Genomic DNA, 24,454 nt, shown 5'->3' on the forward strand with positions numbered 1-24,454 from the left:
TAATGACAAAGAACTAGAAACAAAGTGGGTGATCAGCAATTGAAAAATTACTGCATTGTAGTATAGTAATATCATTGTACTTTTAAGAGATGAAGAATATAAGAAATTCAGAAAAACATGGGAAAATGTGTATAAATTGGTGCAAAGCAAGAATATAGTAATTATAATAATATGCATTAATGTAACACTAAAAGGCAGCCAAATTCAGATTAATTGCAATGTCACTGTTATTCCCTAGAAGCCAGGTGATGAAAAACTTGTTTCTTTTTTAAATATAGAGGCAGGAAGCAATGTAAGTCTTATGGGTGAGGACTATACCTGGAGGGGGTAGGGGGGGTTGCCTTTATTTTTATTCCCAGTGCTCATCATAGTGCCTGATAAAATAAATCTTTAATAACATACTTGAAATGAATTATTCTTCTCTCACCCAAACTCAGATGTCAGTCTAAAGCAGGGGTGGGGAACTTTTTTTCTGCCAAGGTCATTTGCATATTTATAACATCATTCAGGGGCCATACAAAATTATCAATTCAAAGAACTCAAAACAGCAGGAGGATGTTTTACCTAACTTTCAACTCATCATCACCTTGGTTGCCTTAGCAAATGATTTTGTGGGCCATATAGAGGCTGAAAAAAAAAAACAAAACTAGAAATGACGTGTGGATAAGTGCAATTTTAATAAAAGTAACAGCACATTTCCCAAAACTTTGAGGGATCCAGAGGAAGGTATCCCTGGAATACTCTTCAGGGTTACAGGCTTAGGCTTTGGACCCTAGGGTGAGAGCTATGCCTCTGAAACTATAGGCAGAATGAAGCTGCTCAGGTTTGAAGGTTTGAGTGATCAATAAGGTCCCTAATCAATCAAAAAGCATTTATTAAGCACTCACTATGTGTTAGGCACTGTGTTGAGTGCTGATGATACAACAAGACAGTCCCTGCTCTCAAGGAGCTCACAGTCTATGGGGAAGACAATATGCAAAAATCAACATAAAAGTATGTAGGATGAGGATTAAGAGGCTAGGATTTGAGGAGTGAGAGGGAAGGAGGAGGATCAAGTTTTATAGAACAAGGTAACCATATCCAGATGGAGAGAAGAACAAATGCAAAAATCTTCAGCCTAGAGAAGCCTGAGGTGAACTTCAGGCTTGGAACTGTTGAAGCTACTTTTCCTATCTTGGGTGATCTGAGTTCACCTTTAACAATATGAGTGCTCATTCCAGAGACACTTGGATGTCATCCTTAGGCATCCCCCAAATCCCTTTCTGAAAAAATTAGAGCTCCCTCAATCATTCTGTCATTTTCATATAACTGCAGAACAGGAAGAGACCCTCAATGATCTGGTCTGCACCCTTCCCCTGCCTTATTTTACAGATAAAAAACTGAGGTTCCAAAAAAGGAAATTGCTTGTCCTGGTCATACAACTAGCTGTTTGCAGAGGCAGCACTAGGTTTGGGTATCTTAAATCTTCAATCAAGTTCTTTGTTCATTATACCTTGCTGTCTCTCCTCTTCTCCCAGTCCTCTCCCTCTCAACTGACACACTCCCACACCCGAACTTCAGCCCCTAGACTGTCACTCTCCCTCAATGCCCAAATATCACCCCAAGCCTAGGCCCTTCCAGAGAGCTGAATGAGGCCCAGAATTACCCACAGAAAACATACATATAATATAATAGTCCACATACTTAAAAGGAACCTCAAAAACTTGTCAGAAACAGAAGTTCCCTGCCATAGACTTTGAGGTCCCCAGGCTGACATGAAATGGATTCCCCCATGAGTTAAATAAACGAGTCTTTTAGTTGATCAGAAGCTCAGAATCAGGCTCCTCTGGCCCCACCCCAAAGGTATTCACAGTGACTTAAGTCTGAGACCTAGTCAGGGCTCCAAAAATAGTAGATGACTCCAGAAATAATGCTCATTAAAATGGCCAGGACAATAAAGAAGATACCAGCAATCCAGACACCATAACTTTCTGTCATCTGAATGACTGGCGCCTCAGCCGGGATCATGTTGGTCATATTCAGCATGTAGCCCAGGCTCCAGCCAATGTCTGTACCTGCAGCCTGAAAGAGACACAGAAAGAGTCTGTCCTGTAGCAAGCATACAAGATCCAGCCTTAGAATAGCTAATGAAGCTACACACAGCATAAGCCAACAAAATTTATTTAGAAGTTGGATAATGTTACTGTTCACTACTTGCCCTTAAGTTTGCAGGTGGACCTACACTACTGGAATTCTTGTGGAAAATGGACACAGTGACATGAAAGGTAAATGATGCTCATATTTATTAAAGCCCACAGGCAGCAACGTCATCTCCAAAAACTGGCACTGCTTTGTGTCTGCACACATCTGAATAGAGAGCCCCATGGGGAGTAATAACAATCCCACCTAGCACACCTGTGAGGATCCACTGAGATAACATTTTATAAAGTATTCAGCACATTATAAATGCTTATTCCTTTCCCTTTCCCATGGGAGCAGGAGGTAGATGACAAGAAGTGGATTCAACCTTTTCCTGAAAGGGGAAGAATAGAACCATCATTACCTGTCTGCGGAAGTGGATGTTGTCCCAGGTTGCATCATCAAATTTGTAGCCTTTGGTCAGGAGGATGAGGATGTACATGGCATTAGTACAATAGGTGGGTAGCCTTTGTTTCTGCCCAGGGTAGCTAGCCTCCACCTGCAGACCCCATTGTTAGGGGTAGGAGAAAAAAATGGGGTTCAAGGCCTTCCCCCTCATCACCACCATCCCCAACCAGAGGAGATGGATGTAGCATGAGGAACATGGAAGGGGAAGGCGAGCTCCAAGGAACTGAAGCTATCATTGGGAAAGAGTGGCTACAGAGCAAGTAAAGTTATGAAACTCCTTTTAACCTTGGAGCTTCCATCCCTTCCTGGAAGACTTTTCTCTCATCACATCCACAGACTCAAGTTAAAAAGGACATCAAAAAGGAATTTAGTGGCCTTCAAGGCAGTGGAGAAAGAACCTTAGATCAGTTGAGCTAAATTACATCTGAAACCAGAAGAAAAAGAGAATAGAAAGGTGAGAGATTGAGGTCAGACATAAAGAGCTTAGGGTGTTAATATAGGTATTAGCAAAGGATGGCCCTGTGATGGAGTGAGGAAAAATAGGAGAGATAAATGGCTGCTTGCAGTAGTTAGGTGTAGACCTGTTGATGATAAGGTGCACTCTCTTAGAGTCAATGATGCTAGGAAGCTGACTTTTTAAGTCCTAGTCATAGATAGGTATTATGATCTAGAGGCCTGACCACCTTCAAACAGTTCAAAGCACTTTTCTGAGAAATAAGAAAAAAAAAAGCCTAATTTCTGCCTTCATCAACTTAATTATATGGTAGGAAAAAGAAGACAGGGATACAGCTAATTCCAATGCACAGCAGAACATGCTAAGTACATTCGAAAGGCACCAAGATATTTAAATTATAGTGTGAAATAGCTGAAAGAACCAGGGAGCAAATGAGATTTTGGTACTGGTTACTACCCTGCAACTAATTAGCTATGTGATCTTGGGTTGACTCACTCATTCTCTAAGTTTCAACATCTACAAAAGATTTCTAAAGATTTCTCTTCCAACTTTCTATGATAATGATTCACTGTGCATTCTGCTCCTAAAGAAAGATCAGATCTTAGATGACAAACTTTGTGCATTTGCCCAGAGGGGTTGCAAGTGGCAGCTCTCACCTGTTTCCAGGGCTTTTGGCAGAATTCCCAAATGGTCCTATTCACAGTGTATAAAGACTGGCCATCCGTGAGATTCAAGAAGTGGAAAGTGTAATAGAATCCAGAAAATGCCTGTAAAGGAAAAAATTTGTTTTCAAAACCCTTCTTCTGCCTCCATCCTTCCTATATAAGGTTGACTCTAGGGTTTTCAATAACCTGAGCCAGAAATTGGGGGATTCTCAAATTCTGGGTCTGGGAACCCAAAGTGAGATACTAGAGAAGGTAAGTTCAGAATCTTTCTCCCTTATCATCAATCCCAGTAACTATCAACCTTTCATCTTTGCCTCTTTCTTCCAAGAAAAGCTACTTCAAACAATTACTTCAGGATGTAAAGGGCTTGTTCAATGGTTTAACTAGTTACACTAGTAAGCACCAACAGCCTCCAACATATAGAAGGAGTCTCTTCTTTAATCAAAAATTTTGTCAACTAAAGACTTCCAAAAGTTACACTTTCATAAACTTAGGACTTTTTCCAAACACAAGACCATAAATTTAAAGCTGGAAGGATTTTTAGAGGTCAGTACGGTCACACAAGTGATACTTTGTGGAGCTGAAAGTACTTATGAATGAAAAAGAGAAGGGTCCAATCTAGCTACCTCCACAAATGAAAATCCTATCTTCCTGAATTTCATTTCTCTACCTTTCTTTATCTCTCCCCTTCCTTCCTTCTTTTCTTCTCTCTCCTTCTTCTTCTCTCTCTCATCTTTTTGTCTCTACCTCCCTCTACCTTTTCTTTCCCTTTGCTTGTGCCATGAGGAAGTTTGGGGTGAGAACTGATGGGGATATATGTGGAACTTTTGGGAGGAAGGGATCTTACATAGAATTGGCCATGCTCTTGAGGCTGGTAGATGCCATCAAAGGCACAGTCTTTCTGGCCCTGACAGGTGGAGAAGTTGAAAAGACTATAGATAGCAGAGTAACAAGCTTCTGGGTTTCCTGTTCCCTCCACCCTGATGTTCTGCATGGGACCAAAGTTCTGGGAGTTCTGGACACAAGGTGTGTCATACAGGTCAGCCAGAGATGTCATATCTTCATATCCACCATGGTAGCATGGGTTGCGGACCACTTCAGAAGGTCTGATCTAGGAAAAATACAGTCATTAGCCCCACTCCAGATTGTTCATCACTTTATCATCTAGATCCCATTTCAATCTCACTTTGGTATCAGCTTTGCTCTCTCAGCTGGCATCTAAATAGAGATCCCAAGGTCCCCTTTTCCTTCAGGTTTTTCCTTTCTCTGTTTCATTACGCCTGAAATTTTGACCCCACCCCAGTTGCTGAATTTGTCCCTGTGTCCCACCCTCCAATTTCTCTTCTTGACTCCTTTTATCTTCTCCCATTCCTATACGCACCTGCACCAAATGTGCCAGGAGGCGTTTCTGCATCTGGTTCTGCCCATAGCACAGGTAGCTGTGTGTGTAGATGCTGTAGTTAAATCCATAGAGGCGGAAGGTGCCCTGGGTGCTTGGGTCAGCAATGGGGTCAAGTGGAAGGAAGGAGATCTGTGTCGAAGCTCCACCTAGGTCTAGGGCTCCCACCATCTCAGCCATAGGGGGTTGGATCCACTCCCCTGAGAAAGAATACTGATCCCCCCAAATACCGTGACTCAAATCCATGTACATCAGTAACTCAGACCCTCCCAGTCACTGATGGTTTTGGGTCTGTACAATTCTCCCTTCCCAATTTCCCAAGGCACCTTCACCAGAGTCCCCAGGATGTAGTTAACAGTGATCCAGCCAAAGGAGCCTTCATCCTTTCCTGTCAGGATTTGGGCTCCCTGGAAATTGACCGGAAACTGGGCCAGGATCTTGCTGATTTCTTCAAAGATCCGATCTGCCTGGGAACTATTCTTCTCTCTGAAAGTAGTATGGGAGTAGGCAGTGAAGTGGCTGCAGACCCCTTCCATAGAAAAAAATTGTCTTTTGATCTAAGTCCTTCCATATCTGTAGCACTTTAAAAGCACTTTAAGGGTTATAACCTTGTCACATTACAGAATGCTAAAGCTGTCCCTGAATCTTTACTTCTGCTGCTGGCTAGCTATGTATTCCTGGGCAAATCTCTTAACTTCATTGAGTCTTCATGTCCTCTGTAAACCAAAGATAGTAATTCCCCCTTCTTCCCAAGGTTGTGGTGAAGAGCAAATAATATAAGTGAAGTACTTTGAAAATATAGCATAGGGCAGCTAAATGGGGCAATGGATAAAGCACCAACCATGAAGCCAGGAGGACCTGAGTTCAAATCCAGCTACAGACACCTAATACTAGTTGTGTGACCCTGAGCAAGTCACTTAGACTCAATTGCCTGGCAAAAAAAAGAAAGAATGAATGAAAGAAAGAAAAATCCAACATAAATGACAACTATTATTATTCCCAGAGTGACTTGCCTTAGGTCATACAGCTAACTACTAAGTGTCAGAGTTGAGATTGTAATCTAGATATCTCTTGATTTCCCATTCTGAACTCTTATCATACCAGCTTAAGGCTAATCAGCTTACACTTACTGAATATCCAGTTTGAGATGAGTGAACTACAGTCCTTTCAGTTTTCCCCTTATATAACTATTAGGGACACATAAGGGAAATGGAGGTACAGAAAGGGAACCATGAAGGAATTCAATACAGAATTGGGACAAAGTGAGATGAGAGCTAGAGCAAGCAGCAAGAGAGTCAATCTCCAGGTTCCTGTTGGCCTTCCTTCACCCATAAGCAAGCTAAGAACTCAACAAGTATATCTATTTATCATTCATCCTAGACTCTCTTGAGATTCCTGCCTACCCCACTCCCCCAAATTCTGATCTCAAATTCAGCCACTTTTGTTCAAATTAGCCCTTCAGGCTGATTTGATAGGTAGAAGGGAAGGGACTTTTGCCCTTTCTACCTACCTCTATGAGATACCTTTCCATAGAATCATAGATTCCATAATCTTCCAAAATCGTATTTTTTAAGTCTCTCCACCTTCACAGATTGGTAGTATCTCCCACCCTACTCCCCACTAACATCCATGCAGGGTCCCCATCAACCTCAGAAGCCTCATCCCTGCTGTGGCCCCAAGGAAAGTGGGAGTCTCCTGATGCCTGTCTTCTGGGATCAGGGTCAACGCCTTCTCCATACAAGCTCTCAGGCTCTCCCCAGCCTTCACTGGGTCATTGACGTAATGAGAAATCCCTGGTCCTGAAAAATAACAACTCTAGAAATTAGGATCTTTACTGGAATTTAACTGTTTATTCCTACTTTCTGAAAAGGTGATGGTGGACCTGTGCAAGACTTGGCTTCAGAGTCTAAAGTGGGAAGGAAAAATAAACTGGAAGAGTATGCGATGGGGACTGAGATACAAGGGCAAATGTATGTCGAGGGAAACTGAAATAGAGAAAGATGGAGGGAAGGTGTATAAGAGAGAGAAATGATCTGGAGGAGGGAGTGAGGGAAGGAGGGAAGGAGGGGAAGAGAGACAGACAATGAGGGACAGACAGAGAGAGGCAGTGATAAAGGGATAGGAATGGGGGATTCACAATGAGAAAATAAGATAGAAATACAGAGAGAAACTAACAAAAGGAGACAAGGAGAGAAGCATAAAGGCAGATAGGGAGAAAAATAGGCAGAAAAAAGGAGAGAAATAGGAACACATCTATATCATGTTTTAAAGATTTTAGAACACTTTCTGCACAGTGCCAGAGCAAGGTATAATTAGCCCCAATTTAGAGTCAAGTTCTATATAAATGCTAGTTACTGTATATGTATATTTTTAATCTAGAAATTTTTTAAAAAGTGATTGCTGTGTCCCCTCCTTCCTTCTGTACCCCATACCTTGGATTTAATGGTTTTTCCAGCCCAGCATTCCCAACTATGATGTCATTAAACATAGTTTAAGGAAAATCTTGATAATCTTCCATGGGTCAACTTCCAACACCCCACAAGTCAAATACTCTGTTTCCTTTTTGCAAAGATTCATTTTATTTGCTACATAGATCTGTCTGAATGAATGGATAAAATGCTGGATTTGTGAAATCAGAAAGACTGGGGTTCCAATAGTACTTTTGACAAGTCTGGTTGTGTGGGTAAGTCATCTTTCTGACTTTTAAGAAGTTCTCTAAAACAAGGAAGTTACACTCTGAGATACCATTACACACCTGTCAGAGTGGCTAAAATGACAGGAAAAGATAATGCTGAATGTTGGAGGGGATGTGGGAAAACTGGACACTGATACATTGTTGGTGGAATTGTGAACATTCTGGAGAGCAATTTGAAACTATGCTCAAAAAGTTATCAAACTGCCCATACATCCAGCAGTATTTCTACTGGGCTTATATCCCAAAGAGATCTTTAAGGAGGGAAAGGGACCTGTATGTGTAAAATGTTTGTGGCAGCCCCATTTGTAGTGGCAAGAAACTGGAAACTGAATGGATGCCCATCAATTGGAGAATGGCTGAATAAATTGTGGGATATATGAATATTATAAAATATTATTGCTCATTAAGAAATGACCAGCAGGATGATTTCAGAAAGGCCTGGAGAAAGACTTACATGAACTGATGCTGAGTGAAATGAGCAGGACCAGGAGGTCATTATATACTTCAACAACAATACTATATGATGATCACACACCTGTCAGATTGGCTAAAATGACAGGAAAAAATAATGATGATTGTTGGAGGGGATGTGGGAAAACTGGGACATTGATTCATTGTTGGTGGAGTTGTGAACATTCTGGAGAGCAATTTGAAACTATGCTCAAAAAGTTATCAAACTGCCCATACATCCAGCAGTATTTCTACTGGGCTTATATCCCAAAGAGATCTTTAAGGAGGGAAAGGGACCTGTATGTGTAAAATGTTTGTGGCAGCCCCATTTGTAGTGGCAAGAAACTGGAAACTGAATGGATGCCCATCAATTGGAGAATGGCTGAATAAATTGTGGGATATATGAATATTATAAAATATTATTGCTCATTAAGAAATGACCAGCAGGATGATTTCAGAAAGGCCTGGAGAGACTTACATGAACTGATGCTGAGTGAAATGAGCAGGACCAGGAGTTCATTATATACTTCAACAACAATACTATATGATGATCAGTTCTGATGGACCAGGCCATCCTCAGCAACGAGATCAACCAAATCATTTCTAATGGAGCAGTAATGAACTGAACTAGCTATACCCAGAAAAAGAACTCTGGGAGATGACTAAAAACCATTACATTGAATTCCCAATCCCTATATTTATGCACACCTGCATTTTTGATTTCCTTCACAAGCTAATTGTACAATATTTCAGAGTCTGATTCTTTTTGTACAGCAAAATAACGTTTTGGTCATGTATACTTATTGTGTATCTAATTTATATTTTAATATATTTAACATCTACTGGTCATCCTGCCATCTAGGGGAGGGGGTGGGGGGGTAAGAGGTGAAAAATTGGAACAAGAGGTTTGGCAATTGTTAATGCTGTAAAGTTACCCATGTATATATCCTGTAAATAAAAGGCTATTAAATTAAAAAAAAAAAAAATACTATATGATGATCAATTCTGATGGACATGACCCTCTTCAACAATGAGATGAACCAAATCAGTTCCATTTGTTCAAAAATGAAGAGAACCAGCTATACCCAGCGAAAGAACTCTGGGAAATGAATATGAACCACAACATAACATTTCCACTTCCTCTGTTGTTGTCCACTTGCATTTTGATTTCCTTCTCAGGTTAATTTTACCTTATTTCTAAGCCCGATTTTACCTTATTTCTAAGTCTGATTTTCTTCTGCACATTTCTTGTGCAGCAAAATAACTATGGATATGTATACATATATTGTATTTAACTTATGTTTTAACATGTTTAATATGTATTGGTCTACCTGCCATCTAGGGGAAGGAGTGGGGGGAAGGAAGGGAAAAATTGGAACAAAAGGTTTTGCAACTGTCAATGCTGAAAAATTACTCATGTATATATCTTGTAAATAAAAACCTATAAAAAAAATGAACTTACAAATTGTCATCTGCATTAATATGAGCAGTTATTGCCCCCAACCAAATTCCTAGTTTTTAATATATTGACATAGGAATCTGTCATTCAGGAATTCAGCTAAACTTTCTTCTAGTTTCTTTATTTTTCACCTTTTATCATCCATGCATTATGACAACAAAGGTGTTTCACAGAGTTTCCAAACAGTGATTACACTCTACCTACCACATGCCCTTTGGGTCTTGAAGACTTTTCTATCTTTAGGCAGAAAGAAAACTCCCTCCAAAATTCAGCTCAAATTAACTTCTAAACTATTAGAGCTGGCCTTTTTGTGGTGGCAAGGAACTGGAAATTGAATGGATGCCTATCAGTTGGATAATGGCTTAAGTTATAATAAGTTATGTTATATGAATGTAATGAAATATTATTATTCTATAAGAAATGATGAGCAGGCTGATTTCAGAAAAGCCTGAAAAGATTTATATGAACTGATGCTAAATAAAGTGAACAGAACCAGGAGAACACTGTACACAGTAACAGCAACACCGTGTGATGATCAACTATCATAGACTTAGCTCTTCTCAGTATTACAGTGACCTAAGACAATTCCAATAGACTTGGGTTGGAAAATGCAATTTGCATCCAGAGAATAAACTATGGAGACTGAATGTGGATTGAAGATTACTATTTTCACTTTTTTTGTGTTTTTTTCTTTCTTCTAGTTTTTCCCTTTTGTTGGCTAATATGGAAATGTTTAAAATGATTGTATTTGTATAACCTATATCAGATTGGTTGCAGTCTGTGGAAAGGGTTAGGTAAGGAAGGAAAGGTGAAAAAATTAGAAATGAATTAGAACCAAATCTTACAAAAATGAATGTTGATGGGGACAGCTAGGTGGCCCAGTGGGTAAAGCACCAGCCCTGAAGTCAGGAGAACCTGAGTTCAAATCTGGCCTCAGACATTTAACACTTCCTAGCTGTGTGACCCTGGGCAAGTCACTTAATCCCAATTGCCTCAGGAAAAAAAATAATAATAATAATAATAAAAACGAATGTTGAACACTTATCTTTACATATAATTGGGAAAAAAATACTCAAGTGAAAAGAATAAAAACAAACTATTAGGGAATAAGCTACCTTGGGAGACAGGGGTTCTCCATCATGAAAGAGCACACAAGTAGAATTTGAATGATCTCCCTCATCAGGAAGTAATAGAGATTTCTATGCTAGTTTATCTTGGATTAGATTTTTCCACCTCTGAGAATCTAGAGATTTATAATATAGCTGTCAAGAATCATACTATAAATAACTTTTGGCTCAGAATCTATAATTTTGGTGCTCATGTATATTGCCCAAACTGACCTTCCACGTTGCAGAACAGAGCCTGGCTCACGATGCCGGTGTCATTCTCTTTGTTTGCTGGCCACTTGTAGACGTAGAGAGATGTGTGTGAGGATCCAGCATCAAACACCATTCCATACTGGTGGAACCATGAGATACAGGTCACTTATGCTTTGTTAAGGTAACTCACTGGATCTAAAAATACTGAAATCCCCATATAGCAGCCCCAAAGATAGAAATTCTGTGTGTGTGTGTGTGTGTGTGTGTGTGTGTGTGTTGGATGGAGATGCAGCGGGGTGGAGGAAAATAGGGAGGATGGAATATGGCAGGAGAGAACCTACCTTGGTTTCTGGAGACAGGACAATGTCTGAGCCACCCACAAGAAAGACGATGAGAGCAATGATTCCTGCTATTATTGTGGCTCCCAGGAAGATACTGAAGACTACATTTCTGTAGGAGATGCCCATATTCACTTGGAATCTGGAGGTATAGAATGCATTTAAAACTCTAGCCTAACCTCTTCCCCCTGCAATTCTGCCACCCATGATTTCTCCCCACACAATATTTGCCCCTTCCAAACCTTGGTCTTCTCCAGAGAATTTCCCCTTTAGTCACTGTTATTCAAGCTAAATCCTTGCACTAAATCTTGCAGATGTAGAAAGAACTCTGGAAAGGCCAAATGAAAATGCCTCTACCTTCAGACTGATGGATGGATGTATAGATGATACTGTGGACTTTATCGCCTGAAATAGAGAATCATCTGTCTTTACTGAGTATCCTCACAATTCATGGATAATGGTGGCAATTCTGCCACCACAGACCCTCAAAAAATGATGCTGTATTTCTACAGCAAATAATATACATATGTATTACAGATACATATACGTCCATCAGACTTCAAGTGTATATTATAAGATGGTCTAGAGTGAAGTTCAAGTTGTTTAATAGTTATCTGGATCCATGAAGTGAATATTAGTATTAGAATTAGAACTGGGCAGTGTTTGAGGAAATGTGGTATTGAATTTAGTCAAAGAACTAGGTTAAAATTTGAATTCTGCTATTTATTCTTTGTGATCCTTGAGATAATCTCCTTTTCCTTGTTAGGCCTCATTTTCCTCATTTGCAAAATTAGGGAACTAAATTAGATGGTCTTTAAAGGCTTTAATAGTCTATAATTCTGACACAGTTTAATCTATACTGGATTGTTTGCTATCTAGGAGAGAGGGAAGTGGGGAGGGAGGGAGAAAATTTTGGAACACAAGGTTTTGCAAGAATGAATGCTAAAAACTATCTTTGCATGTGTTTTGAAAAAAAGCTATTATTGTTTTTGTTTTTTTTTTAATTCTACAATTCTTTTTCCTTAAAAGATCTTGGTACAGAAAGGCTCTTGATAGAAATGCAGAGAAACTCAAATTCTCTCTACTGTTAACAAAGAAGGAGCTACAAAATGTTGCTCTTCAGGAAAAAAATCAATTAAGTCTTACTACTTCAACCTGAAGCACTTTCCAGTTGAATTGTTATTAACTTGAGTATGTCTTTCAACTTTCCTGTACTTCAGTTTCCCATCTTTAAAATGGCAATAATAATCCCTGTCCTGGTTTCTTCTCAGGGTATTGTGAAGAAGTAAAATTATGGAACTCTGAGTATAGTGGCTTCAGAGCCCGAGGTCAGCCAGTCAAAAGCATTTATTAAGTACCTACTATGTTCTAAGTAATGAAATGACAAGAGATAGTCCATACTTTCAAGGAACTCACAGTCTAATTGGGAAGAGAACATGAGAACAACCATGTACATCCAAGAGACTAAACTTGGAGGTAATCTCCATGAGAAAGCACAGGTATATAAAAGGATCAGTAGGCTTCTTGCAGAAAGTGGGTCTTTAGCTGGGATTTGAAGGAACCTGGTAGGTAAAGATAAGAAGGGAGGGAATTTCAAAAATGGGGAATGGCCAGTGAAACCGCTTAGGGCAGGGAGATGAAGAGCAAAGAGAAATCTTATGTCACTGGATCACTGAATACCTGAAGGGGAGTACACCAGGGTCAGGTTATTATGAAGGAATTTAAAAGTCAAACAGAACTGAGAAAGAAGGGTTACTCATGAAGATCAGAGAGAGATCACAGAAAAAAACTGAAAAAAAAAAAATCAAACGGGGACAGAAACAGAGACAGAAGAATGCAGAGAGAAACTAAGATAGACATGGGGAAAAGTGTGTGTGTATGTGTATGTGTGTGTGTGTGTGCGTGTGTGTGTGTAGTGTACAAGAAACACACCCACACACAAGGAATCAGAGACAAAGAGAAGTGAATATATACAGTGTAAGAAACAAACAGAAACACAAGGACCAAGAACAATTTAAAAAACAGAGGAATACAGAGGTAAAGAAACTGGGAGATACAGACATCCTGAGAAAGCATGAGATGGGGGCAGAAAGACAGTGACAGAAGGCTGTGAAGAGAAAGAAGGTTAAAAAACCAAAAGATACAGAGAGAATGATAGGAGGAAGATGGTGCGGAAAGAGAAATTGATACAAAAAAAAAAAAAAAAAAACCAGAAAAATTCAGAGAAGAAGATTGAAAGAACTGTAATGTCAATTGTTATTTTTAAGTTCTGTCTCTAATTTCTTACCTTTCTATTCAAAATTTATTTGGGGGGGTTAGGTGATTTGTCTAGGATCACATAGTTATTAAGAGTTTAAGGTTAAATTTGAACACTAATCCTCCTCACTCCAAGGCCAGTGCTCTATCCCTCATCAACTAGCTGGCCCTATCATGCAATTTTAGGGAGAAACTTTATTCTATTTAAATTCATTCTGCTTCACTGGAGTCATTGAACTTAGTACTTATATGTGGCTTTTCCTGGTATGATGGTTATATGGTTTTGAGTTTTGGTCCAGGATTATGATTTCATTGGTATATGAAATTTCCAATATGGAAAACACACTGCATCAATACAGATCAGCAATTCTTTTGTAATTTCTAATTTTAGAAAGTCACCTGTAACCCTGAGAGGTTAAGTGATTTGCCTGTGCTCACAGGGTTAGCATGTATCATAGTCAGAGTCTTTCTACCTGTAAGATCAGTTCCTCTGTCTACTATGAGGCCTATAATTATTGGCTTGAAAGTCTACACTTGGATTTTATAGTCACTCTGAAAACAACAGCACAGAGTTTGACCTGCATTGACTTTTGTCTCAGGGAAAGATCCATGACCCTGGAAGACTGAAGTCTCTGCTTGCCTGGACTGAGTAGACTAAATATAGGTGAAAAGCAGACAGGAGACTTGGTTCAAGCAGGCTGGCTTTGGCCTTTGCATTTCCCTATCTCCTACTTCCCATATCTAAACATAATAAAGGCTGTAAGTAGCTTGTTTTTGTCTATGTCATAACCAGAAATAGAATTTTAGGCTTCTTATTTCTAAGAAATTCAGCTTCTACTCATTTGCTTGCTCATAAACACTGTTGTTGCATGTTACTAAAGGGAGGAGGGGGGAAGCAATATTCCAACTCCATTTCCTTGCTTTTTAAAATAGCTAATGGAACATAGCATAGCATTCTCACTCTCTCTGTTATTTGCATTTTGTTTCTTTTATCTAAGTTTTTCTTTTTCTTCCTTCTTGATCTGATTTTTCTTGCACAACCGGATGGCTGTGTGGATATATATACACATATTGGATCTGGCATGTATTTCGGCATATTTGGCATGTGCTGGACTGCCTACTGGGTGGAGGAGGGAATGGGGAGAAGAAGGGGAAAATTTGCAGTAGGAGGTTATGCAGGGGTCAGTGTTGGAAAAATTACCCATGCATATGCTTTGTGAATAAAAAGCTTTACTAAAAAAATATTTTAAAATAAAATAGCTAACGACCCCCAAAAAGATAGTTGTTTTTTGCTTTTACTTTTGTGTAGTTCCCAGAGACACATTATTATCTGTGCTTTTCTTAAAAAATCTTCAAGAGTAAAGACCCCAAGGTCTTTCTCAGTTATTTATTCCAAACTTTTTTACCCCCCTTTGTGATCTGAAAAGTCCTTCCATGGTTGTAATTGAAATTACTAATAATAAATATCAATTTAAGTTAGTTTTCTCTTGCTTGGGTCCTCCAAGAATATAAAGGACTACTGGTGAAAAGTCCTTCCTTAGCATTTCACAGACCTGAAGATAGAAGTCCTCAGGCTTCCAGTCTCCTGACTCAGTAACAACCTCTAGGGCTGGGAATTGAATCTGTGATTTCATTGGCATCAGGAACTTCCCACAAGGAAAATCTCTCTTTTAATGCAAGTTGGCACTCTTTTTTTAAAAAAGGAAAATTTATTTAAGAGAAGGGGTTACAGACAAAATGAAGGGATACAATAGATACCAGGAATGCCAAGTATGAAATAGAACTGGGAGAGCATTTACTTAGAAAGGAAAAAGACAAGTTGAGTTCTCCAGGGGAACTCACAATTAACCAAGAGAAAGGAAATACTCCATAAGATGAGAGAAAGCTGTTTGTCAGGCAGATTCTGTAGTATTTCAAACTTTCCAGAGTTTCTGCAAACCCTCTCACCATTCCCACCATAGCTGGAAGTAGGGACTCCAGAGATTGCAGTTGATTTTCCCTCAGCCAAAGTAAGGGGAATGCAGAAAAAAACCACTTTAGTACAGGCTTTCATCCCCTCACTCCTGAACTACTTATTACAATAGCCTTTTGGATGGTCTCTCAGCCTCAAATCTCTATTCACCCCAATCCAATTTTTTAGCTACACATTTCACTCACTACATTGTTCAATAATCTCCTGTGGCTCCCTATTACCTCTGAGTAATATAAATTCCTGTCTGGAATATAAAAATTTTCATAACTCAATACCTTGCCACCATTCTAGGATTCTTATACATTCTTACACTTTGCTTCCCTCAGTATTTTACAATATGACAAGTTACCTTCTTGATGTTACTCATGTATAATCTCTGTTACACTTACCTTCATGATGTTACTCACGCATAATCTTTCAACTACCTTAACTTTTTAAAATGATTCTTCTTTATCCATATCAGGACTGCTTTTCCCTCCTCACTTGGGTTTCTTGGTTTCCCTGACTTCCTTCAAGAACTCACTCAGATCTTGTCTTGTGCAGGAGAACTTTCTTCATCCTTCCCTTCCCCTCCTCCAGCACCTTCCCCATCTAATCTGCATGTACTGTACATAGTTTGCATTTTTTCCCTTTTCATTCCTTGAAGGCAAGAATTGTTTTTGCTTTTCTTTGAATCCTTTGAATCCAGTATTTAGCATGGTGACAGTCACATAGTAAGGGCTTCATAAAATGTTTATTGAATGACAATCAACTGTCAGGAAAAGTAGCTTCCAACAGCTATTTCTTTCTCCCGTTGCTCAGTTGCCAGCTTAATCTCCAGTCTTTAGAGGGAAGAATAGAGAACTGAAAGTCTTCCATCTGACCAAGTGCCTTCCATCTCAGGCTGGACATTAGCTTTACTCTGATCTCTAGCCTCCTTTAGGAAAAGGAGAAGGGAGGTACCTTTGGCTGAATGATTAACCTGGTCATATTCTTCAAATCCTAAGGTTTCTGAACCCACCGAGGCCATTATCCAAAAGCCATTCCTCATTTCCTACCACCCAATTGCTTATTTCTTCCTCCTCAAGTCTCCCACCCTAAGGACCCAAACAAACAACATCCACCCTTTCTACTGTAACACTGCAATACCTGTCACAAAGACAATAAACTTGCTTTCATCGTAAATTTTTCCTGTCTCACCCTTCCAACTTCTAGTAAGAGAGACCTGACCAGTAAGAGCCATAACTGAGACTAGCCAGACTTGAATTCATAGAAAGCCTGATTCTGACAGTCAGAGGCTCTGGGAAAGTCTTGGCTCCTCCTGTTTCACACTCTGATTGGGTACTTCTGGGGACACTATTTCTTTCCATGGTTCTCATTAAACCAACTCTATTCCAGAGAGTATGATTGAGGTCTGAATTAGGAACCTAGGATATAGTATTCTAGGTACCCAGTCCTTTCTTCCTCTTGTGTTATATCTTCAGCTGAATACTAGACAGTGTAAGAAGAAAACAGCCTATTAAGACACGGGTATTAGGAATAATCCTATTATAACATTGTTGTTCAGGAGTCAAGGATATAGAACAATGGTGAAAAGCTGCATGTAGGAGTGCATAGAAAGTTGTCCTCAAAGCCAGGAAGACCTAGATTGGAGTATTAGCTCTAACACACACTGCTGAGTTATTTTAGCCGAGTGCTCTAGGCAACACTCTGAGACTATAAATTATAAAAGAGAAGATGCTGACTTCAATCAATGAGTTTCTGAATTTGGATATTCCTTATAACACTGGAATCTGTGAGTCAGGAATAACTCTGCTTTAATCCTAAGGTTGAAAATAACTTTTAAAAACTGTATTAGGGGACAGCTAGATGGTGTAGTGGATAGAGCACCAACCTTGAAATCAGGAGGACTTGAATTCAAATCTGAACTCTGATATTTATTAGTGGGTGACCCTGGACAAATCATTTAACCCTAATTGCCTTAAAAAATGGTGTTTCAAAAATGATGAGCAGACTGATTTCAAAAAAGCCTGGAAAGACTTATATGAACTGATGCTAAGTAAAGTAAGCAGAACCAGTAAAATATTGTACACTATAATAGTATGCTTTTTCAATGCTGAACTGCATTGAACTTAGCTCTTCTCAGCATACAGTGATCTAAGATAATTCCAATAGACTTTGGATGGAAAATTTCATCCATATCCAGAGAAAGAACTATGGACACTGAATGTGGATCAAAGCATAGTATCTTCACATTCCTGGGATTTTTTTTGCTTGCTTGTTATTATTTTTTTCCCCTTTTGGAATGATTTTTCTTGTATAACATGATGATTGTTGACATATGTTTAAAAGAATTGTATATATTTAACCTATATTAAATTACTCGCTCTCTTGGTGAGAAGGGAGATAAGGAATAAAAGAAACATTTGAAACAGAAAGTCTTATTAAAATGAATGTTTAAAACTATCTTTATATATATTTGAAAAATTAAAATACTATTAAAAAAAAAAAAGAATACAATTAGAGGCAGGAAAGTATAGTAAACAGGGCATAGAAGTTAGAGGATTCAGGTTCAAAATTTGTTTCTACTATTTACTGATGGTGTAATCTTGGGCAAGTCACTTCATTTCTAGGTATCTCAGTTTCCTTTTCTCTAAAATGAAGAGGGGGTGGAGAAAGTTAGGACTGGCCAATCCCCACAATGTCTTCCAGATATAAATCTATGATTCTATCAAGTCAGTTCTGGATAATACTGGAGTCAGGAATAGCCCGGGGTCCAGGTGGTAAATGATGGTTTTATGTTGTTGTTGGTTTTTTTTTTTTTTTTTGGTTGAGGCATGTGATTTAACTAACCCTCACAAAGAGGAATTCTTTTCCAACATAGTATCCCTGCTTTCTGGTTTGTAATTTATAAAAGTATCGGGGGACCTGAAAAGCTAAATAATTTGTGCAGAGTCAAATGAATGTCAGAGGTAGAATTTGGATTCAAGTACCTTTTCCTAACAGAGAAATAAGCCCCTCTGCCACTAAGGGGTCAAGGTAATCCTCATTCCTAAGTATGTTGGAGAATTACCCAGCATACTGAGAGGTAGTGACCTGCCCATCATCACAGAGCTAGTATGAGGCAAAGATAGTACTTTAATCAATTCTTCCTGACTCTGAGGTTGGCCCTCTATCCACTAAGCCCCACTGCTTCTTAAGATATTTAAAATAATTCTGTTAAAGGGTCTGGGAGTCAGGGAAAAGAAAAGCATCCAGGAAATCACTTGTACTTCAGGCTTCAAGTAGGCTGGTGAAGAGTGTGCATCATTGTGTACTAATGATAATAATATTTAAATAGAGATTATTATGGGAAGAGCAATTAGATGGATCAGTGGATAGAAAGCCTGAGTTCAAATGTGACCTCAGACATGAACTAGCTATATAAAGCTGCCTTAATCTACTGGAGAAGGAAATAGTAAGGCAGCTGTTGTTTGTCTTTCAATCTGGAAGAGGACCATGACATCAGGGAGGTGGTACCTCCCTGTAAGTGAATTGGATTTAAGTGAGAGAGGGATGTACGAGGTCACCTGCCTCACTTTCTCCTCCAGAGCCATCTGGGTCCAGATATAGATCAAGATTGGAGATGGTCCTGACAGCTAGGTAACAATGAATACAGCATCAATTCTAGGGGTCATGAAGACCTGAGCTCAGATATAGTCTCAAACAGCTAGGCTTTCCTGAGCAAGTCACTTAATCTCCTCCCCTATCCGCCACCCCCAGGGGAAAAAAGGAAATGGTAAACCACTGTAGTATCAGTAGCCAAGAAAATCCCATGGATAATATTGGGATGATATGGTCCATGGGGTCTTGGAGTGTCAGATACTATGCTAAGCACTTTATAATCATATTATCTCATGATCTCATAATCATGATCACATCTACAACAACCATTAGAAGTTGGTGCTATTATTATTCACATTTTACAAATGGGGAAACTGGGGTAAACTGAGGCTTCCTGACTCTTAATTCAGGTGATCTATGCACTAGGTTTCTCTGAGGTATGTTCTGAAAATGATTCAATGGCAACTGGGATCCCTTTCAGCTCTAATGCTATGAAACAACTTATTTCTCATCAGGAAGACAGAATTTCACCTTTATTTTCTACCAAGTTTTTCTCATTGATCACGGTTATAATAGGTAGGCTTGTGTTGCCAAGGGACCATTGTGCCTTCTGGAATTGTGACCTGACTTTTAAAAGTTACCTGGAGAATCCAGATATGTTTTCTTTATCTTATCAAATCTTTATCTTGCCAATTAATATTCATAGTTAAGAAAACAGATTCCCAAATTGCCAGTGACTTCATTTTGCTTAACTATGAATATTTGTGATAAAGATTTTGTTTCTTTTTTTCCCCCAGCAGGGCAGAAGAAAGTGGGAGACAGAAAACAAATTTTTTAGTAATTGAAAATTTTAAATTAAATTTTAAAAATTAAATTATTGATAGAGAATGCATCCCTAAATCATTATGGATATTTGTGAAAAATTTGGCTACCTTGGGTCCAAACAACCAGAATTTAAAGTGTTTATTTAATAAGATATGCTGAAAGGAAAAAAAAAAAAACTTAAGTAATACTATGAGTTTAGGTATTAATGTCAGAAAGTTTGATATAATTTAATATTAATCTATCTCTGTGATTTCTAGTTTAGAGAGATGTCCAAACTAGCCAAATTCTTCCAATCCTTCAAATGAGTGCAATCATTTATTTTATCAAATAAAGTTCCTGTAACTTCAGTTATTGCGACGATCAAGTTACATTTCTGTAGAGATGGAAATCCAATTTGAGAGCTGATGCTGAGCAGCTCTGCTTGTTGAGAATTCTTCCAGTCAAAGGTCCGTAACCTTGTTTTGTATTAGGGTCCCCTTCTCATAATCATGTTTTAGAATCTTTAACATGGAAATATGTAGGAAACCAATTATATTGAAATAAAGATGTAATTCCTATTCAGGTTTACAAAATGTTCCTCACACCCCTTCCCCTCTTCCCCCCCAACCCTCCAACTGCTGCCCTGAAATTGATCCATGAAGTCCTTGCCTTGGAGTAGTGGGGAAGGGATGACCCTCAGGTTAAGTAAGAATCCCTACAGATTAATTAAACGTCCGGGTCCATCAGAACAATTACTTGTCTTCAAAATTTTTTGAATAATTTATAAAGATCCCTTTAAAGGATGGAGCCTCTAGTATATTCAGACTAGGATCTGTTGCTGCCAAACCTGTTTAATGCAACTTTTCTAAAACAGTTAAATAAATCAGCCCTATCTTATCTTAGATAGTTGGAGGAAAATTGGTTTGCAGATCTTAAAGTGCCATATAGATGTGAATTGTTATAATTATTATAATTGTTGTGGTCAGGCTATTTTTCAGTCTTGTCTGACTTTTTGTGACCCCATTTGGGGTTTTCTTGGCAGAGATATTAGAGTGGTTTGGCCATTTCCTTCTCCAGTTCATTTTACAGATGGGGTAACTGAGGCAAACAGGGTTAAGTGACTTGCTTAGGATCACATAGTTAGTAAATATCTGATGTTGAATTTGAATTCATAAAAATGACTCCAGGTCCAACATTCTATCCACTGCACATTCAGCTGCCCCAATTATATTTTCTTAACTATGGTATCAGAAACTGGCATTCCCACAAGACATGATAATGCCTCCAAGCATTAGTGTATCTTAAATAAAAACAATCTTCTGTAGTTTCTAAAATAAATAATCTGACCTAAATTGTATAATGAAGTTCAATTTAATCCAGCAAAGGGTATCAAACATCCTTGTATCCAAGGAACAGTTCTAGCCTAGAACTGAAGATTCAAAGCATATATATAGACAGCCCCTGTTGTCATCACTGATCTTACCTTCTTAGAGTAGGGATCTGACGCAAGCATAACCACATTTCAAAACCATACATGATAATTGTACTTGAGAGAGTGCCTGGTGAGGTCTGAGGAGGATGAAGTCATTTCCCATTGGGGAGATCAGGGAAGGCTTCATGAAGATGGGGGTCCATGATAGGGGGGCTCAGCAGGTAAGCAGGAAGGAGGCAGAGAATGCAGGAATCAAGAGTAATGAACAAACTCCCAGAGACGGAAGAGTACATGCTGTATTTGAGTGATGGTGAGTACTCTAGGTTGGCTAAAACATGGAGTCAATGGAGGAAAATCACGAGATAAAGCTTGAAAAATAGATTGGTACCAGACTGAATATCAAGCAAAATAAATAAAATATGATATGCCTGTAAAATACTGGAGTCAAAGGAAATGATATCTACCTGGCACAGTACATAGAACATTGGACCTGGCATCAGAAATACCCGATTTCAAAAAAGCTAGTCCTTTACTAGCCCTATGACCAACTCAGTTAACTTTTGCCTTCCTCAGTTTCCTCATTTATAAAGTGGAGATGATAATAGCACTTATTATTTTCTAGGGTTGTTGTATCAAATGAGATATTTGCAAACCTTAAGATACTATATAAATGATAGCTATTCTTATAAGTCATTTGAATATTCATAGGGATCTGCTAAAGACTTGGGAGGGAGAGAGGAATGACCAGAGCAATAACATTAACTGACATTTATACAGCACTTTCAAGTTTGAAAAGCATTTACTTATCTCAGTTTCAGTTTCATAGCAGATAGGAATTATTCCCATCTCACAGATGAGGAAAGTAAGGCAACTAGGCTAGTATTGTCACAGGTGGGATTTAATCAGACTCTATACACTATCCTTCCAAGTCCCTGGCAATAATAAATTGGGTAGGAATATTGTAATGAAAAGGGGAGAGGGACTGAAGTTGGAAATTTCTAATGTCTAATCAGTTTGCTTCTTCAATGCTAGCAACCCAGACACCATCTTCTCCCATGGCTGTCCTAAGACATCAAAGCACTCTTAGTAACAGGGTGTCTTTAACTGTTTTCTCACTGGATCCCAGTGAGTTTAGCCATCCTAGGAATGCACCTGTGATATCTCTGCTTCTTGGAGGCACCTCATTCACTGACCTGTACCCCCACCACAGGATGGGAGTGGGGAGGAATAAATATTCTAAGCCTATGAAATTTGGGGCGATCTGAGAGCTACTTCAAAGGATTGTGGGCTCTGGATGGGACTGATTGGTGGTGGTGGACTGAGGTGGAAGAATCATCAATTTAAAGAACAATTTCATAGCCTCCCTAGGGGCTGGGCAGATGGATTTTCCATTGGTAAACTGGGTTCCCACTGCCCTTCCCCTGGCCACCCTAGAACATAAGGCTCTTGGTACTGACTGTATCCCTCTCACTCCTTACTGGAGAGAGAGTGTGCACCCATTTTGATCTGCTTATCCCAAACTTACACTGCTTCTGTCAGCTAACACCTGCTGGTTTCATTTGCCCCCTACTTCCACTCGTGTCCAATGCCTGACATACATAACGTCTCCTCCAGGGAGTTGGCCAGGCAGGGGCTCCTGCTTTGAGAACTAAGTGCCACTCTTGCTAGTCTGGAAGGAACTGGAAGGAGATGGGGTGGAAAAGGACTGGGTGGGGTGGGAGAGCAGCAGAAGGGTAGAATCCCTATTTAGCCAATTCCTGTAGAGGCTCCTGTGGTTCTCGGCTCTGGTCTAGGTGTCCATCTATCTGTTTATCAGCACAGAGTGGGGTTAGAGTGGGGTTAGTTTCTACTATGGCCAAACCAGTGTCTGCAGGCCCTAACCAGATGCCATACTTCTAAGGCAACAATAAGGGATGGGGATCTAAGGTGATATATTCCATGACACAAGGAGACAGTCTGCAAATATCAGGAGACAACCCTGAGCTCAGTCTGAGCTTTATTCTCTGCCTCCTCCCCCAAATATATGCAGGGGTTCTGTGCCTGCTGGAGTCAAAACAATGCCATTCCTGCCTGGCACCTGCCCTTTTTGTTCCCTTAAGGTCCCCTCCAATTCCCCCCCACCCCTGCTCACCTGGACTAAGCTGTGTGGGAGAGGTAAAAAGGTTTCATAGAAGCTTGGAGGACATATTTGCCAGGCACGGACCGGGTCTGGGACAGGACCTGGCTCAGGATGGCTCCTTTATCAGCTACGACGCTCATTCTAATCCCAGTGATCGGTCTCCTCCGGTTCCCTCCCCTCCCCTTCACCTCCACAGAACCAATCACCTTTCTGGTGGCAGAGGCCCAGCCAGAGTGGAGGCCCAGCCCTCACAGGAGACTAGTGGCCTGGACTCACCCTTCACAAGGCTATTTACTCAACCAAGCCCTCCCCTTGTCCCCCGGCAGAGGCCCCCGGTATTAACCCTAGTTGTGCCAGGATAAGGAGGCAAGAGTAGGGGCAGAAATTGTAATCTAGGAGAGGTGGAGGATCTATCCTGGAAGGGAAGTAGGGTGGGAATTTATCATTTGGGAATTGCTGTCCATCAGCAGCCTAGGCAGAAGAGCATATTGGAAATAGCAATGGACTTGGATTAGAGGCTCTGGGTTCAAATTTTGACTGTACTTTGAGCAAATTATTTAATCTTTCTAGGTTTTAAATATAAAATGAGGGATTGGATTAGATTAGATTTTGAATTTTACGAATTCCCCCACTTTTTTACCATTAATCTGCTACTCCTTCCTTCCCTCCAGCTATATCAGTACTGACCTCTACTTTCCAAAGAATCCTCTGAGTAATTGGAGAAATTAATGTAAGTTCATATGCTAAATAAAGTGAACTAAAGATCCCACCCTATTACTTCTCCTTCCCCCTCTCCCCACCCCCAGGTGAGAATGGACTTGAAACTCTGTTGTGTGGACTGCTGGAAGGCCAATGACCCCAGGAGGTACTGGGAGTGCCTTTAAACCTCAACTGAATGGTGTAGATAATCCTGTTTGCCATTCT

General features: G+C 39.6%; 1 protein-coding gene across 2 annotated transcripts; it reads right to left on the bottom strand.

Annotated features, from left to right (window-relative positions):
• Window positions 1–658: 658 nt before the first annotated feature.
• ENTPD8 (ectonucleoside triphosphate diphosphohydrolase 8) lies at window positions 659–23,695 on the bottom strand. Of its 2 annotated transcripts, XM_023494385.2 has the most exons (11): window positions 23,543–23,695; window positions 11,608–11,770; window positions 11,369–11,507; window positions 11,049–11,166; window positions 6,753–6,903; window positions 5,431–5,590; window positions 5,087–5,317; window positions 4,553–4,816; window positions 3,697–3,807; window positions 2,543–2,677; window positions 659–2,061 (listed from the first exon to the last, which is right to left on the bottom strand). In XM_023494385.2, the coding sequence occupies exons 3-11, from the start codon at window positions 11,492–11,494 to the stop codon at window positions 1,870–1,872; spliced, it is 1,488 nt and encodes a 495-aa protein (XP_023350153.1). In that variant the 5' UTR covers window positions 11,495–11,507; window positions 11,608–11,770; window positions 23,543–23,695; the 3' UTR covers window positions 659–1,869. The 2 variants fall into 2 exon arrangements, with proteins under 2 accessions (XP_023350153.1, XP_003757580.1); XM_003757532.3 differs by lacking the exon at window positions 11,608–11,770 and having other exon boundaries at window positions 23,543–23,694.
• Window positions 23,696–24,454: the final 759 nt, after the last annotated feature.

This window comes from Sarcophilus harrisii, chromosome 2 (assembly GCF_902635505.1).
Source record: "Sarcophilus harrisii chromosome 2, mSarHar1.11, whole genome shotgun sequence".
In the NCBI taxonomy this organism is placed as follows: Eukaryota; Metazoa; Chordata; class Mammalia; order Dasyuromorphia; family Dasyuridae; genus Sarcophilus; species Sarcophilus harrisii.

Coding starts and splice junctions, on each gene's coding strand:
- ENTPD8 (XM_023494385.2), bottom strand. CDS start 11,494: ATGGGCATCTCCTACAGAAATGTAGTCTTCAGTATCTTCCTGGGAGCC. Junction 5,591..6,752: donor GCAGGGATGAGGCTTCTGAG/GTTGATGGGGAC, acceptor TACTACTTTCAG/AGAGAAGAATAGTTCCCAGG. Junction 3,808..4,552: donor AAGAGCATGGCCAATTCTAT/GTAAGATCCCTT, acceptor TTTCCTTTACAG/GCATTTTCTGGATTCTATTA.